The sequence below is a fragment of the Pteropus medius genome, unplaced genomic scaffold, assembly GCF_902729225.1.
Source record: "Pteropus medius unplaced genomic scaffold, Ma_sr-lr_union100, whole genome shotgun sequence".
Lineage (NCBI taxonomy): Eukaryota > Metazoa > Chordata > Mammalia > Chiroptera > Pteropodidae > Pteropus > Pteropus medius.
In genome coordinates, this window is record NW_024356248.1 from 330,870 (window position 1) to 345,110 (window position 14,241).

Genomic DNA, 14,241 nt, shown 5'->3' on the forward strand with positions numbered 1-14,241 from the left:
TTTCTCAGGCAGCTGTGCAGCTCCTCGGGTGCTCAGTGGAACGATGCAGACTTGGTGTTGGGTCCCAAAGAGGGAGCTCTCTACCCGTGGGGTGGGGGTGGGGGGCGGCTGGGAAGAGACACTGAGTGCCTGCCTCAGGAGGTGAGGTGTTTGCTAGGCCGGAGAAGGCCAAAGTTGCCCTGAGGCTGCTGCCTCCCCGCAGGTAGAGGATGCCAGGTTTTGCCTGCTGCCCTGTCCCCTGGCCTCCAGCACACCTGCAGACACTGAGTAGGTTCCCAGAACCCTGCTGTCTGCAGCCCCTGAGCAGAGCGGTTACTGTCTGTCCCTAGAGGACCGTAGAAGCCCCTGGATACCTCACCCTATTCTGGTGTGATCTGTGGTGTTCCTGGGTGCCTTCTGCCCCCCGGTATGGACCCTGGGGCTGATGCCCGGCCTGGCCTGCCCCGCCTCACCCTCCCTGGAGTTGCCCATGCAGTCTCAGCTGTCAGCGAGATGGCATGAAAGGCACACTGTAATGAAGGAATCTTAGAGCTGGAGGGGCCCTCAGACATCACCTCCTTCAGCCCGCCCCTGATGCGAATTGCCTGTGCCTGCCCCCAGCGACGGGAGGCTCTCTACCTGTGCCTGGACACCGACTGTGTCAGGCACTCTCCACCTCCGAGACGACCATTCCAGTCGATGGTCTTCCTGGGTGGCAGCCTCCCCTTCGGGAATTCCCAGTCATGGCCCTAGTTCTGCCCTCGCGAGCCTTACAGAGCACTCTCGCCGGCCTCGCAAGCCGGGCTAAACGCATGTGATAGCCCCAAGCCCTTTCACCCTCAGAGCCGTGGGAGGACACCTGTTCCCGGGGTCCGTGCGCTGGTTCCCGAGCTCCTTCTGTTGGGCTCCAGAGGAGACAGCTCTGAATGAGGGCTGCACCAGGAGTGCCCGCTGCCACTCTGCGATGTCCCTTCTAAGGTGACACTCCGGCCAGCGGGCTCCTGAGGCTCCTTGCAGAGAAGCCTTGCCCCTCCTTCCCTGTCTCCAACCTGTGCGGCTGGGGTGGGGCTGGTGGGGGGCCACATGGGGCTCGAGAAGCCCGGGTTCCTTTCCTGAGTTCCCGTCCACACAGATGACTTCCTCCCATCACGCATTCCTACCCTCGCCCTGGTCTCTGTGTATAACCTGGGGCTTGGTGGGTCTGAGCAGACCAGTCACTTCTGTCCATTCCCTGAACCCGAGGCGCAGGTGACTAGTTAGTAGGTTACCAGCTAACGCCCCCCAAGCTGTGCTCTGGGCGGGCATGTGCCGTGTGCCGTGGGGGCGCTGTTTCTCCCACTCACTCGCGGCTCCTGGCTTTCCTCCGGGGTGGAGCCGGCTCCCTTGTGGGGTGCCCGTCTTCAATGGGTGTTTGTGGTCCTCAGACCCCACTGGACTGGCGGCTTCTGAGGGTGTGGCCACTGCAGAAGGTGGGCCTGGAGGTGACACCACTTCTCTGGACAGAGGGATCCCCATTCCTGGGCTCCCCTGCTGGGAGGGAAAAGCCCTGGGCTCCTCCTCGGCTCCATTCCCCAGCGGGGAATCAGCCCGCTCACTTTTTTCTTTTTTGGACCCTTCATTGGTGAAGATTCTGCTGGCCCCGAGAGCCCCCGTGACCTGACACCAGGCCTGGCACCCTCCCACCCGCACCCCAACATTCTTCCCCTCCCCGCTCTGTCCAGCTTCCTTCTTCCGCTCCCCCTTTTCTTCCTCTTTTCTCTCTGCTCCCTCTCTTATTTCCTTCCTCTTACTGGGACTTCTGATTTCCCCGTTGGCCTCCCTCTGCCTCTTCCGCCCTCCCTGGTGCCAGGTCGTGGCTCAGGGTCCCGGCTGCTCCCCACGCTCTTCTGCTGCGGTTGACGACGCGTGCTGAGCTCAGCTGTACCGCCCGAGAGGGCCATGCCGCTCAGAGCCACAGGGGAATCTGTTTACCTCCGCTGCAGGAACCTTCAGGGGCCCTGGGGGTGCCAGGCGCCCCCCACCCACTCTACCTCCTGGGCCCTGGGGTTCTGGCCAGAGCCTGTTCTGGGAGGAGCTACAGGATGCCAGGATTTTGCTGTTAACCGAGGGCTGGAAACCGCCCCCTCTCTGAAGGGCAAGGGCCAGCCCAGCGAATACCTGTTTCTTGCTCCCAGCTCAGGATCCTCTTATTCAAGCCCCTCAGCTCACAGGGAGGGAAGCTGAGGCTCAGAGAGAAGAGATTTACCCCGTCACATAATGAGACGAGGACCCAGCTTTTCTGCCTCCTGGTGCAGAACTTTCTGCAGCCCCTGACTGCCAGCCAGGTCATGAGTGGTACAGACATGCAGGGCTCTGAGCCCCGACTTCACAGGACTCTGGTACTCTGTTCCCCGTAAGGCTGGCCGACTGGCATGTTGTGGGTAACGTGACCTAGCAGGGGGACAGCCAGAAACTCTGGGGCCCCCAGCTGCAGCTCTGTGTAGACAGCGTGCTCTTTGACCATGTGGGGCCCTCGGAGCAACGTAGGGGCAGGAGACTTCACTTATGGTTCCTGCTTGTCCCTGACTTGCTGTGTCTTCAGAAGTCATACTTTGGGGGCCTCAGGGTCCCCATCTGTGAGGTCTTGGCCCCTTCCCTAGGAAAGCAGGTTAATACTAGTTCCTCTTCAGGGTGAGGGACCACCCGGTCCCCAGTGACAGCCTGGCATCCTCCAAGTTAGGGAAGGTAGGAGGAAGGTTCCTGTAGGGGTGGCACCAGCCCCCTGGGACTTTGGGAGGCAAATGGCTATGGGAAGGGGGCCCTGGGACAGACTCTCCATTTAGCTCAGAGCCCAGAGGACATGGGCAGTGACGTGTCACAACCTGGGCTCTGAGCAGGGAGTTGTCCCAGAGCAAAGGATGCAGGGACTCTGGCCTTCCTCACCCGTCTCCCTCCCCGACATGAGGAGGTGTTGGGTTGGTCGAGCCCTCAGTCCCCCATGGCCTCCTGTACGCTGAGATTCCCGAGGTGCCCATCTTGCTCCGACAGGAGAAGCAAGCCCTCTTCGGATCACCTGACTGCCCTGCCTCCCAGCCCTGGGGAGGGTCGGAGCCCTCGTGGGGGCAGGAGGGACAGGGGTCCAACTGAGGAAGGGGAGAGGGCACCTGGGCACGCGTGGTCCCCGGAAAGTGGCCCCAGGGGGAACCCCCGCCCGCAGACACCCCTCCCTGTGAAGGATGTAAAAAAAAAAAAACTTCTTCTGCCTTTTTGTCTCCCCTCCCCCTCTGCCCGCCCCATGGCCCCCCCAGACTGCCTGCGCGTCGGCTGCGCACCTAGTAAGTGGCTTCCCTCTTCTTCTGCAGAGCCCCAAGGGGCTTGGGACACTGGACACTGGGGTCTGGGGAGGGCTGGTCGGGGGAGGAGAAGCCTTCAGCACTGGTTTGTGTGCGGGTTGCGCAGTGGGCGTGGGGAGGGGAGCCAGAGTCAGGCGGATGGAGGTAGTTGGTTGCGGGTTATGGAGGGCGGGATGGGCCAAATGAAGCCAACCCGGGGATTGCTGATGGAGGGTCTGGGGTCAGCATGCTCTCTGGGTCTGGGAAAAGGAAGGTCGGGAAACCTCGCCATCTCAAGTCCTCAAGAGGGTGGGGCAAAGGCTTGGTGGCACCTGTAGCAGGACGGCACACCACCCTTTATGGGTAGGAAGTAGCTGTAGCAGGGCTGGGATATTTCGTTGCATCTCCAGAGGCGGCCACAAGAGGGCGAGCGCGGCACGTGGGAAAGAAGAGGGGGCCCTTGAGGCCAGTGGAGGAGAGGATGGTCAGAGCCTCCAAATTCAGTCCTCCGCAGCTCCCGTGTTGGGTGGGGGCTGAGTTTCTGCCAAACGAGGGTGCTTTCAGAGGTGACGGTGAGGCTCTCAGCAGGGGCGAGATGGAGAGTGAGTGTGGGCATTTCTGAGCATCCCAGTGTGAGAGCACGGGAGCATGGCAGGCGAGGCAGAGGGACCGTGTGTGTTCAGGGCAAGCTCTGCGTGTGTTCGGTATTTGTGTGCTTACGCGTGGTGAACCCCGCCCCCTGCTGGTGTGAGCACTGGGGGGCCCAGGGAAGACCTGGGAGTGCTGCAAATTCAGCACCGTTCTAAAGATAAATCTATTTTACTTTAGACTTGGGAGCAGATAATTCTGGTCTTGAATAAATGCTCATAATAATTCCTAAGAAACATTCCCTTCTCTGGCCAGGCCGGAATTGCCGTGCGTGGTTGCATGCTGGGTGTGTGGAGTTAACCTGTGTGCGGAAAGGTCACACTGGGTCCCTGTGCAGATGGGGGGCTGTGCGTCCGCGTGGAGGTTTCACCGCCAGCGGCGAAGCCGTGGGTCCACGGTGGGGCTCTGTAGTTTTGAAAGTGGGTGGGTGCCGAGGCTCTGCGCCCCGGCTGCCCCATGCTCACTCCCCCCTTGGTGCCGCAGGGAAAGGCCCCGAGACACTCTTTGCGGGGCACAAGCTCAATGACAACGAGTGGCACACGGTGAGAGTGGTGAGGCGTGGCAAGAGCCTGCAGCTGTCCGTGGACAACGTGACCGTGGAGGGTGAGTGGTCTGGGGCCAGGGAGATGGGTGACCGCTGCCCAGGGCAGCAGTCCATCAAACCGCCGCTGCCATTTCTCCCTCAGGGGTGATATACTGTGAGGGCCTGGACCCCAGGGTCCATTTCAACGCCCTACAGGCAGCATGTCCCTGGAAGCCTGTCATCCGAGGAGTAATGAGTCCCACCACTCCTCCAGGGCCCATGAGCTGTGCTTTCTGCCAGCAGCTACCAGAGGGCGTTTGCTGATGTCTCTCCCATGTGGCCCTTGTGTGGAGGGAAGGCTCCTGGGGACCCAAGGCCCGGCCCCAGGAATGTTCCAACAGCCTGTGCCCCAAAGCCACCCCCCTGATCTCTGTCTCCCGTCCCGAGCAGGACAGATGGCAGGAGCCCATACGCGGCTAGAGTTCCACAACATTGAGACGGGCATCATGACAGAGCGACGTTTCATCTCCGTGGTGCCCTCCAACTTCATCGGGCACCTGAGCGGGCTGGTGTTCAATGGCCAGCCCTACATGGACCAGTGCAAGGATGGCGACATCACCTATTGCGAGCTCAATGCACGCTTTGGCCTGCGTGCCATCGTGGCCGATCCCGTCACCTTCAAGAGTCGGAGCAGCTACCTGGCGCTTGCCACACTGCAAGCCTACGCCTCCATGCACCTCTTCTTCCAGTTCAAGACCACAGCCCCCGATGGGCTCCTCCTGTTCAACTCAGGCAACGGCAATGACTTCATTGTCATCGAACTGGTCAAAGGGTGAGGTTGGGGGCTCTGCACTTCTGTCAAGGAAGTGGTCCCCTCTCCCTGCTGGCCAAGATACGGGCCCCCAGCCACTGGCTGAGATGTCTCATTTCCCCAAGCTACAGGTCAAGATTCAGGTCCCCAGCCGCCAGCCGAGATGGCAAAGTAGCGCCCCCTCCTTCTACCCCGTGACTCCTCAGTGATTCCCTAGGGATTTTCCAGTTGTATCTGTTCTCTGGTCACTGTCTTGGCCCAAGCCCTCTAGCCCCCTCTATGGGCAGAAGACAGGGTTGCGTCCCTGTGCCTTCTTGCCTGAGAGGACCCCATCCTAGAACAGCTCTGTCCCTGACACCAGGGGATCCTGCTGCCCCCAGAAACCATTTCACCAGCTCCTCCTCTGAGCCTGTCATGGGGGCCATCTCCTCTGCGGCTCTCCCTTCCCTCATTCTCCCCATGACCAGAGTCCTTGTGCCGTGGGTTTGGGTCCCTCCTCTATGGGGTCTCCCTGTGTACCCCTTCCTCCGGTGGCGTCTAAGGTCCCCGCCAGCTGTAGCTCCTCCCTCCCCTTCTTCCCGGTGCGGCCCCCACTGTGACCCAGTGTCTCCTCCTTGCTGTGGGGCAGGTACATCCACTACGTGTTTGACCTGGGGAATGGCCCGTCCTTGATGAAGGGGAACTCAGACAAACCGGTCAATGACAACCAGTGGCACAACGTGGTGGTGTCCAGGGACCCGGGCAACGTGCACACGCTCAAGATCGACTCCCGCACCGTCACTCAGCACTCCAACGGCGCCCGAAACCTCGACCTCAAAGGTGGGGCGTGGGGCCCCCGGAGAAGGCCTGGCCCTAGCCCAGCTAGCCCCGCCCCCACCCCAGCGAGATCACCCGCCCTGGGTGCCCTCCTGCTCAGGTGCTCCTCCACCCTCCCCTGCCCGTGGTGTCCACCCGTCTCCCACTCTCCACTGTGTCCGGCCTGCCACTTTCCTGCCGGAGATCTGCTCAGCTCTCAGTGCCGAAGGTCCGGTCACAGGATGAGTCTGTCTCGTAGGGAGCTTGATGGCCTTCTCTAGAGCTAGGAGTAGGTAGCCCAGGCCTTCCAGAGACCTCTTGGTCCTCCGAGGTAGAGAAGCCTACCTGGGCTGAGGGCTGGAGAGAGAAGGGGGAGCTTAGCACCCTGGCAGATGCCTCTTCTCGATGCGAGGAGGAGGGAGTAGCAGTTGCTGGTCCCTGCCTGCTGCCCTGGTCAGGTACCTTGGACATTGGCTGGGCTAGCTCTGGGGGCTCTTGGCCCAGGCTTCTATGGTGGGCTCAGCATTACACCAGGGTCCTGCATTCCCCAGGGTCTCTTTGCTTGCCCCCAGAAGGGGCGGTCGAGAGAGCAGGGAAGAGGACGATGAGCCCAGACACTGGGGTGTTGGAACAGGAGTGAGGGCAAGGCCTGTCGCTTCTCCAGAGCTCACTGGGGCAGCGCTGGCCACTTCCTGCACATGCCCAAAGCCGCCCTCAGCTCCACAGGGACTGCTGGGTGTCCGTGTGACTCAGGCTGTCCGAGCTTAAGGAGGATCCTCAGAGGCCATTGAATTCATTCCCCTCTCGGAGAGGCAGAGAGGCGGGAACAGAAGCTTCCCAAAGCTAGATGGCTTGCCTGAGGTCACAAAGTGAGCAGGCAGCAAAGCTGAAACTGGAAGCTTGGTCAAATCCTGAGCCAGATGAGCGGCATAGCACTGCCAATTCTCCCTGCTCCCAGAAGGGGGCGATGTGTCACAGATAACTCACAGTGGCAGCAAACTCCGGGGTGATCTGGGCCTGTCATGTGTGGCACTGATCCCATGGCCAGGGCGCCAGGGTTGGCCTGTGTCTTGCTGAAGCTCTACCATGGGCTGGTCAAGGCTTCAAGGAGTTAGGCCAGACAGCGATGTAGGGATAAGGTTCCCCTGAGGAGAACTTTCCAGTGTCCCCCAGAGTTGCCAGGCCAAGCCTTGGTTGTTGTGGGGTGGGGGGGCGGGGAGGAAGGAACTGGTCTTAGAACGGCCCCCAGGAGAGAACTCAGAGCAGGGAGAGGCTGGGAGAGGCAGAAGGAGGTCTGGAAGCGGGAGACTTCTGAAGAGGGGACTGGGGGCGGAGGGAATCGGGCTGAGCGTCTCTGAAAGGCCCTGATTGCAGGCCGGAACTGGAGTCAGATGTGTGGGAGAGTGGAGCAGCTTCCTCCAGCTGCTCCCCCAGGCCCCCCACCCCCTGCATCTGGGCTTCTCTGGGAGGGGAGCAGACAGATGGCAAAGTGGAGAAGGAAGAAAGAGGCGGGGGGCAGGGATATGCGAGGCGCTGGGTCTCGGTAAGGAAACTGGAGTCTGAGACAGGACACTGCGTGGCCAGGAGGGTCTGACGGCTACATGAGAAGTCCTGGGAGGGGCAGGGGGACCGGGAAGCCTGGGTGTTGACCCCGCCCCCTTTGCAGGGGAGCTGTACATTGGCGGTCTGAGCAAGAACATGTTCAGCAACCTGCCCAAGCTGGTGGCCTCCCGAGACGGCTTCCAGGGCTGCCTGGCCTCGGTGGACCTCAACGGGCGCCTCCCGGACCTCATCGCCGACGCCCTGCACCGCATCGGGCAGGTGGAGAGGGGCTGTGACGGTGAGTTTAGGGTGGAGGAGTTCCGTGTGACAGTGCAGGCTGCAGGACGGCCGGCTGCAGAGGCAAGCCGGGGCGGCGAAGAGGCCTTTTTCTCAGGCCTTGCACGAGCCTGCCCCCCAGCTCTGGGGCAGGGGTACAGGCGGTGAAGGATCCCTTGCTCTCTCCGTTGCCTCCCACCCTGGCCCTTTGTCATCGTTCAAGGCCAAGCCCCGCAGTCCTTGAGCCCACCCGCACCCCACCCCCCGCCGTCCAGCCTAGCAGAACTGAGGGCAGCGCCTCTCAGCCTGGCCCTGAAGCTTCCGTACCTCCTGGGAGGGAAGGGGCTGGGCTGAACTGGGGGTGTTCCTTCCTCCTGCCCTTCCAGGCCCCAGTACCACCTGCACCGAAGAGTCTTGTGCCAACCAGGGCGTCTGCTTGCAGCAGTGGGATGGCTTCACCTGTGACTGCACCATGACTTCCTATGGAGGCCCTGTCTGCAATGACCGTGAGTGCCCGGGGGGGTCGGGGGTGCTGGGGCGGGGAATCCTGGCCCACTCCCAGCCTTGCAGACTGCTGTGGAGGAGGGAGGGTCGCTGAGAGCCTCGATGCTTGCTTCCTTCTCGTTCCTTCTTGTCATGTGAGCCCAAGGGGAGCTGCTGGCTACGTCCCTTCTCAGGGTCTTTCCTCTCAGGCCTGTGCAGGACCATTGCCGCCTGAATCCTCGGGGCGACCTGTTGGTAGATGGCCTCTCCCCTTCATTTCGAGTTGGTGGGTCACTGCTCCCTTCACCCGTAACCAAGGTGTCAGCCTCCGCTGTCCTCCCCGTGCGATTTTGGTCGTGGTCTCATGCGTTGTCCTTGCAGGGCACACATACTCACGACCGCACAGGGTGGGAGGTGGCCCAGTGTCCCCGTACGCCCTCTCCTCTGGCGCCCTCAGAATTGTGCAGTGGAAGACTGTTCTCTCCTGCCCAGAGAGGCCCACGCCCCAGAGGCCAGGCTCAAGAGATTCCCAGGAGGCCAGGCCGCTGGACAGCTGGCTTTCCTGGACACCGGCTGTACAGTCTCCTTTGTTCCACCCTCACGAGACCCCCAGCTGCAGGTTGTCCCTTGGAGCCACAAGGACACTCCCTAGTGTCCTCACCTGCTTCTTCTCCTCCCTGGTTGGGCATCTGCCTCCCACCTTGCATATTGCTTGTGCCCCGCCCCCACCGCCAGAGGGCAGCTTCGGCAGCAGTTTCCAGTCCCTAGAGGTTGGTGGCCAGCAGCTGGTTGGAGCTTGGCAGAGGGAGGGAAGCTGGGGCAGGAAGGGGGGGGAGGGCAACTTCCTGTTTGAGGGGGTTTTTAGAGTTCCCCTTGGATGATCCAGCTGGGGACAGTGGCTGGGAGAGTGTGGCCCCCTCAGGCATCACTTAAACGGGTGTCCCTAGGTAGCCCTGCCGAGAGACCAGGGGTGTGACCACTCAGCTACCTGGGGAAACACACATGCACGCACATGCATACACACATATGCACGTGCATACACACATGCACACACTCTCATACACACACACATACGCACATGCACACACACATGCAGGCATGCACGCACACACACATACACGCACACGCAGGAGGACAAGACTTCTCCATTTTACAAACGTGGAAACAGGCCTGGAGGGGTCGGCGGGTTTCCGGCGAAAGTGAATAGTAGATCTGGGCTAGGAACTGGCCAGTACTTTTGCCTCCATGCCACACGGCGGGGCCTTAGTCGCCAGGGGGGGCCCTGAGATCCTTACGGGATAAACCTGCTGGTTCCAGAATGGACTAGTCTGGAATGGGCTCCTGGGCAGGTCGCGGTTTTTCCTTCTCCGTCAGAAAAGTGTCCTGCCCAGCTCCCTCCGTGCTTTCCCGGTGTTCCGAGGCAGGGCCTTCCCTTGGGTACCTCCACATCCTCAGCCTGCCCCCCAGGATTTTCCTCATCTGACCTGCCGCTCTTGGTACCTTCCGGAGCCCCCAGACAATGGTCACCTCAGGGGGTCCCCGGCCCTGGCTGCTGGGAATAAAGTGGGGCTGGGCTGGGTGGCATCCCAATCTGAAGATGGTGGGACCTTCGCTGCTCACTAGGAACGATCTCCATTGACGGTTTAGTGTTTTGCAGTTTGCAAAACCCTTTTAATTTGTTCCTGAGAGAAGACAGTGGGACAGAAACCAGCGAGGAAGCAGGGCGCAGTGAGGCGGCTCCTGCTCTGAGTCAGGGTGCTGGCGGTGGCGCACAGCTGGACCCAAGGTGCTCCTGACCCTTTGTTACTTGCTGCAGCTCGTTTAGTCTCGGGGCGGTGGCGGTGCCCATGGTGGTGCCGATGGCCGGCCGTGCTTGCTGGGGGCACAGAGGATAAGGATCATGAAGCGCTGCTGCCCATTATCACTACTGTACTCCCACATGGTGGAACCTTCTGGAAGGGGGCATAGAGATGAATGGGAAGTGTAGGGAGTCACGCCATCTTTCAGCAGAGATGGGAGGACAAGTTCCAGGCAGGTGGGAGGCAGGGAGAGTTGGGGTGGGGGTGGGGTGGGCAGGGCACATCTGAGGGAAGTGTCACTACACAGGAACCCTGGTCTACGGTCTGGCGGCAGAGCCGTGGACATAAAGACAAGGTGGGTGCAACCTGGGAGCCTCTGCACGCTGGCCCTGGGGTGCCTCTGGGACCTGCCCCCGGAGGGCAGGGCAGGAACTTGGGGGTCAGGCCTTTGCCACAGCCCCCTCTTCTCTTGGGGTTGCGTCTCCTCACTATTCTCCATGCTTGGCACTGTTTTCTGTTCCTGCCTTCCCTCTGTGGCCCGTCTTCTCGGGGACCGCCAAGGTGTGTGATCAAGCGGGAAAGTGAGGAAACTGTTCGGTTGGTCCCGCCCCTGAGCGCGCAGGTCCTGGGGGCGCCACTGCGCACCCGAAAGGCTCTTCGCCTGAGGAGAGGGAGGGGGCTGGGTATGGCCAGGGCAGAGGCAGCCGGACCCTGTCCTCGGAGGGTTGGGTTGGGGTGTAGAGCTGTCTGGGGTGGAGGGAGACTGAGATGAAGAGGTCCGACCTGCAGAACAGCCTTTCCCCACTTGCGGCCTCAGTTTCTCCGTCTGTGACACAGGGACTACATCTGAGGTGGGGGCGGAGGGATCTCTGTTTTCCTTTAAGGGTAAAGAGTCTGCTCTGGAACGGTAGGAGAGACATCAAAGGGAAAGAATCCATCTCTTCCATGACAGAGAGGAAAGAAGAGAGAGTGAAAAAGAATATGAAATGAGAGGAAGGAAGCTAAAAGGAGGGACACTTCCTGACGTGCGGCTGAAACCCCAGGGCCGAGGTTCAGGACCAGGGTGCTCCCCTTGGCTCCGGTTGCTGCTGTGTCTTTCAGGCAGTCAGTTCTTCACCTTCTCTCCGTCTCTGCACCCCCCCACCCCTTTCTCATCTCTCCACTCGCTCTGCTCATCTCCACAGCCTCTATTGATCCCTCGCATGCCTCGGTCTCTCCCTTCTTTTTTACCCTCTGTCTCCCCCCTCGCTCCCCAGCGTCATCTCCTCCAACTCTCCACTTCCCACTCACTGATATTGATTGGCCTCTAGGCGGTTTCTCTTCCTCTCCTCTAGCTACCAGCTCCTCCCTCCCTCCCTCTGGGACCATAAATTTTCTGCCTGCTCAGAGCTGTGTCGGTCTGTATTTCAGAGCCAGGGGCATAAGCACGGGATGGAGAGGGCAGAAGGACAAGTCTATGGAGGCCGCAGCCCTGTTCCCTAGCCCGCGTGCAGTCTATCCCCCCTCCTGGGGCCATGCGCCACCTCAGAGCCCCCTCTTGGGTGCCTGAGGACCCTATTCTCCACTTCTGAAGGGCCAGGAGCCAAAAGGGGCCCTGGCATCTAGCAAAGGTGGCCACAGCTATGGAGGAGGAACTGTCCTGGGTCCTGACTGTATCCAGGAGCTAGGCGCAGTACGTGTGTGCAGCTCCTGGTGATAGCTTTTGCTCCAAAATGGAATTCAGGATCAATAAGCAGGAGCCAGCACCCACTCCCTCCGCTTTCTCGCTTCACCTCCCCTTCCCTTTGCTCCTTCTCTACCACCCCTCCTCACTCCTACACTATTTCTTTGACTCCTTCCTTCCTCCTTCTCTCTTGCCCCCCCTCCCCCCCCGCCCCCCCGCCCCATTCTAGCAGAGAGAGCACTGTCTGGCCAGGCCAAGGTTGATATGGCCGTGGAGGTGGCACCCAGATAAAGGGAAGGGAGCCCCTCTGCACTTACCTTTTGGGCTATGACACGTGCTTCCCAGAGATCCCCAAAAGTCTGGGGGGGGGAGGAGCCTAGAAGTAGCTTCCTCAGCGGAACGTAAGCGGCCCAGGAGGGGTTTTGTCCCAAGTGGGACATTCAGTGGACAGGTGTCCTGGAAACTTCCTGTGGAGGGAGAGGTTGAGGCTGGAAGTGTGTAGGGGGGAAGTGGAGAGGAAAGATTGAGGCATCCAGAGGGGTGTGAGGTGGTAGGGGACACCCTTTGGGAGGTGGTGAGGAACCTGTGTGTGTGTGTAAAAGTGTGTGTGTGTGTGTGTGTGTGAGGAGAGAGAGAGAGAGAGAGAGAGATGTGTCTTACTCTTGAGTACCTTTGGGACTCTGAGTGTATTATATGCATTTGGGTGACCCTGTTTTTGGAGGATGAGCTGAGCCGGGGCCAGGTGTTTGTCTATTTGGCCATTCCTTGCCTGTGTCCAAACACGTATGTGTGTGCTTGTATGCCTCTGTGAGCATGTGTACACGCTCGGCCGAGTGTGAGTTCATGTGCCAGCCTCTGTGAGCACACGTATGCATGTATGTGTCTGAGCCTGGGTGTATATGCGCGCGCACACTGGTGCCTGTATGGGCACGTGGGTGTCTCCATCCCCAAGCCCGTCCACATCCTAGTGTGCACGTGTGTTCCGAGGCGTGCGTGCAGGGGTGGCGGTAGCCACATCTCTGCGCGCTGGACCAGTGAGCACTATCGGGGTTCGTCCAGGTGCTGGGGGAGGGGAGGAGGAGGAAGAGATCGGCCTCTCTTGCTAGCCTCGGTCCTGTTCAATTATTCAGCAGGGCCCCTTCTCCGGAGGGGGCGGGAGGCGAGCGCGCGCCCGGGCGCGGGGGAGGGGCGGGGCGCGCGCCGAGGAGAGGCGAGCGCGGAGCGGGCTAGCCAGGTGCCGCGCGCCGGAGCTGCCCAGCGCCGCCCGCAGACCGGGAGCCGCTCGGGTCCCTCCGCCCTGCCCCCTCCTCCTCCAGCGCTCCCACCCCTCCCCTCTCCACTCCCCTCCTTTCCTCCCTCCTCGTCTCCCTCCTCCCTCTGCCTCTGCAGCAACCTCCATGCCTCCCATCTCTCCGCCGAATCTCACGCAGACTCAAGCGCCTTTCCTCTCCTCAGCCCTCCCTCCTCCTCCTTTCCCCTCCTCTCCCCTCCCTTCATTCCCCCCCTCACCCAGTTGCTTCCCTTCCCCTTCTCCCGTCCCCTCCCCCAGCCCGCTCCCTCCTTTCTGGGCCTCCGTCAAGGCAGCAGCGGCAATGCCTGCAGCCGACCCCTGGTCTCCGTCAGACTCCCTTCTCTTCATGACCTTCACAAACAAAATGGTTTTTCCGCAGGTTTTCCCCAGCTCTCCTCCTGCTTTGTTGCACTCCTCCCTCTCCACCCGGCACTATGCCCCCTCCCTCGGGCGCTCCCCCGGGTTTCTGACGGCCCTCTGCGCCGCTCCGACCCGTAGCTCCCCGCGATGGACCCAGGCGTCCTGGACCTTGGCGTGGCCGCTCCGCGGACCCTGGATTCCCCGGCGGGGTCCAGTTGATTTCGTTGGCTCCGGACCGAGGCTTGGGCTCTCGTTTTTCCTTCTCTTCACCCCTAACCCCCCTCCCGGGGCTCGGAGCCGGAGGGGGGCTTCGCGGGGCTGCGCAGCCCCGCGTCCCCGCCCCCGGCCATGGGGCTGTGAGGCGGCCGCCCCCGGGCCGAGATGCCCCCCGGGGGGAGCGGGCCGGGGGGGTGCCCGCGCCGCCCCCCCGCCCTGGCCGGGCCCTTGCCGCCGCCGCCGCCGCCTCTGCTGCCGCTACTGTTTCTGCTGCTGCTGCTGCTGCTGGGGGCGTCCGAGGGGGCCCGGGTCTCCTCCAGCCTCAGCACCACCCACCACGTCCACCACTTCCACAGCAAGCACGGCACGGTGCCCATCGCCATCAACCGCATGCCCTTCCTCACCCGCGGCGGGCACGGTAAGTGGCGCTGCCGGTGCCGCTCGGCCGGCCGGACCCCAGGCCTCGGGTGCGCGCGGCCCTGGCCCCCGGGGGCCGCACCCCAGCCTGTGCGCGCTGAGGGCCAGCCCATCTGCCTTGCGGCCC

General features: G+C 61.6%; 1 protein-coding gene across 1 annotated transcript in view; it reads left to right on the top strand.

The window, feature by feature from the left end:
- NRXN2 (neurexin 2) overlaps positions 1–14,241 on the top strand; it is a 93,353-nt gene that overhangs the window by 43,947 nt on the left and 35,165 nt on the right. Inside the window, exons 11-16 of the mRNA XM_039860198.1 lie at positions 3,267–3,293; positions 4,422–4,541; positions 4,912–5,293; positions 5,901–6,091; positions 7,734–7,907; positions 8,272–8,391. Coding sequence (XP_039716132.1) covers positions 3,267–3,293; positions 4,422–4,541; positions 4,912–5,293; positions 5,901–6,091; positions 7,734–7,907; positions 8,272–8,391 — 1,014 coding nt within the window. The remainder of the gene's footprint in view (positions 1–3,266; positions 3,294–4,421; positions 4,542–4,911; positions 5,294–5,900; positions 6,092–7,733; positions 7,908–8,271; positions 8,392–14,241) is intronic.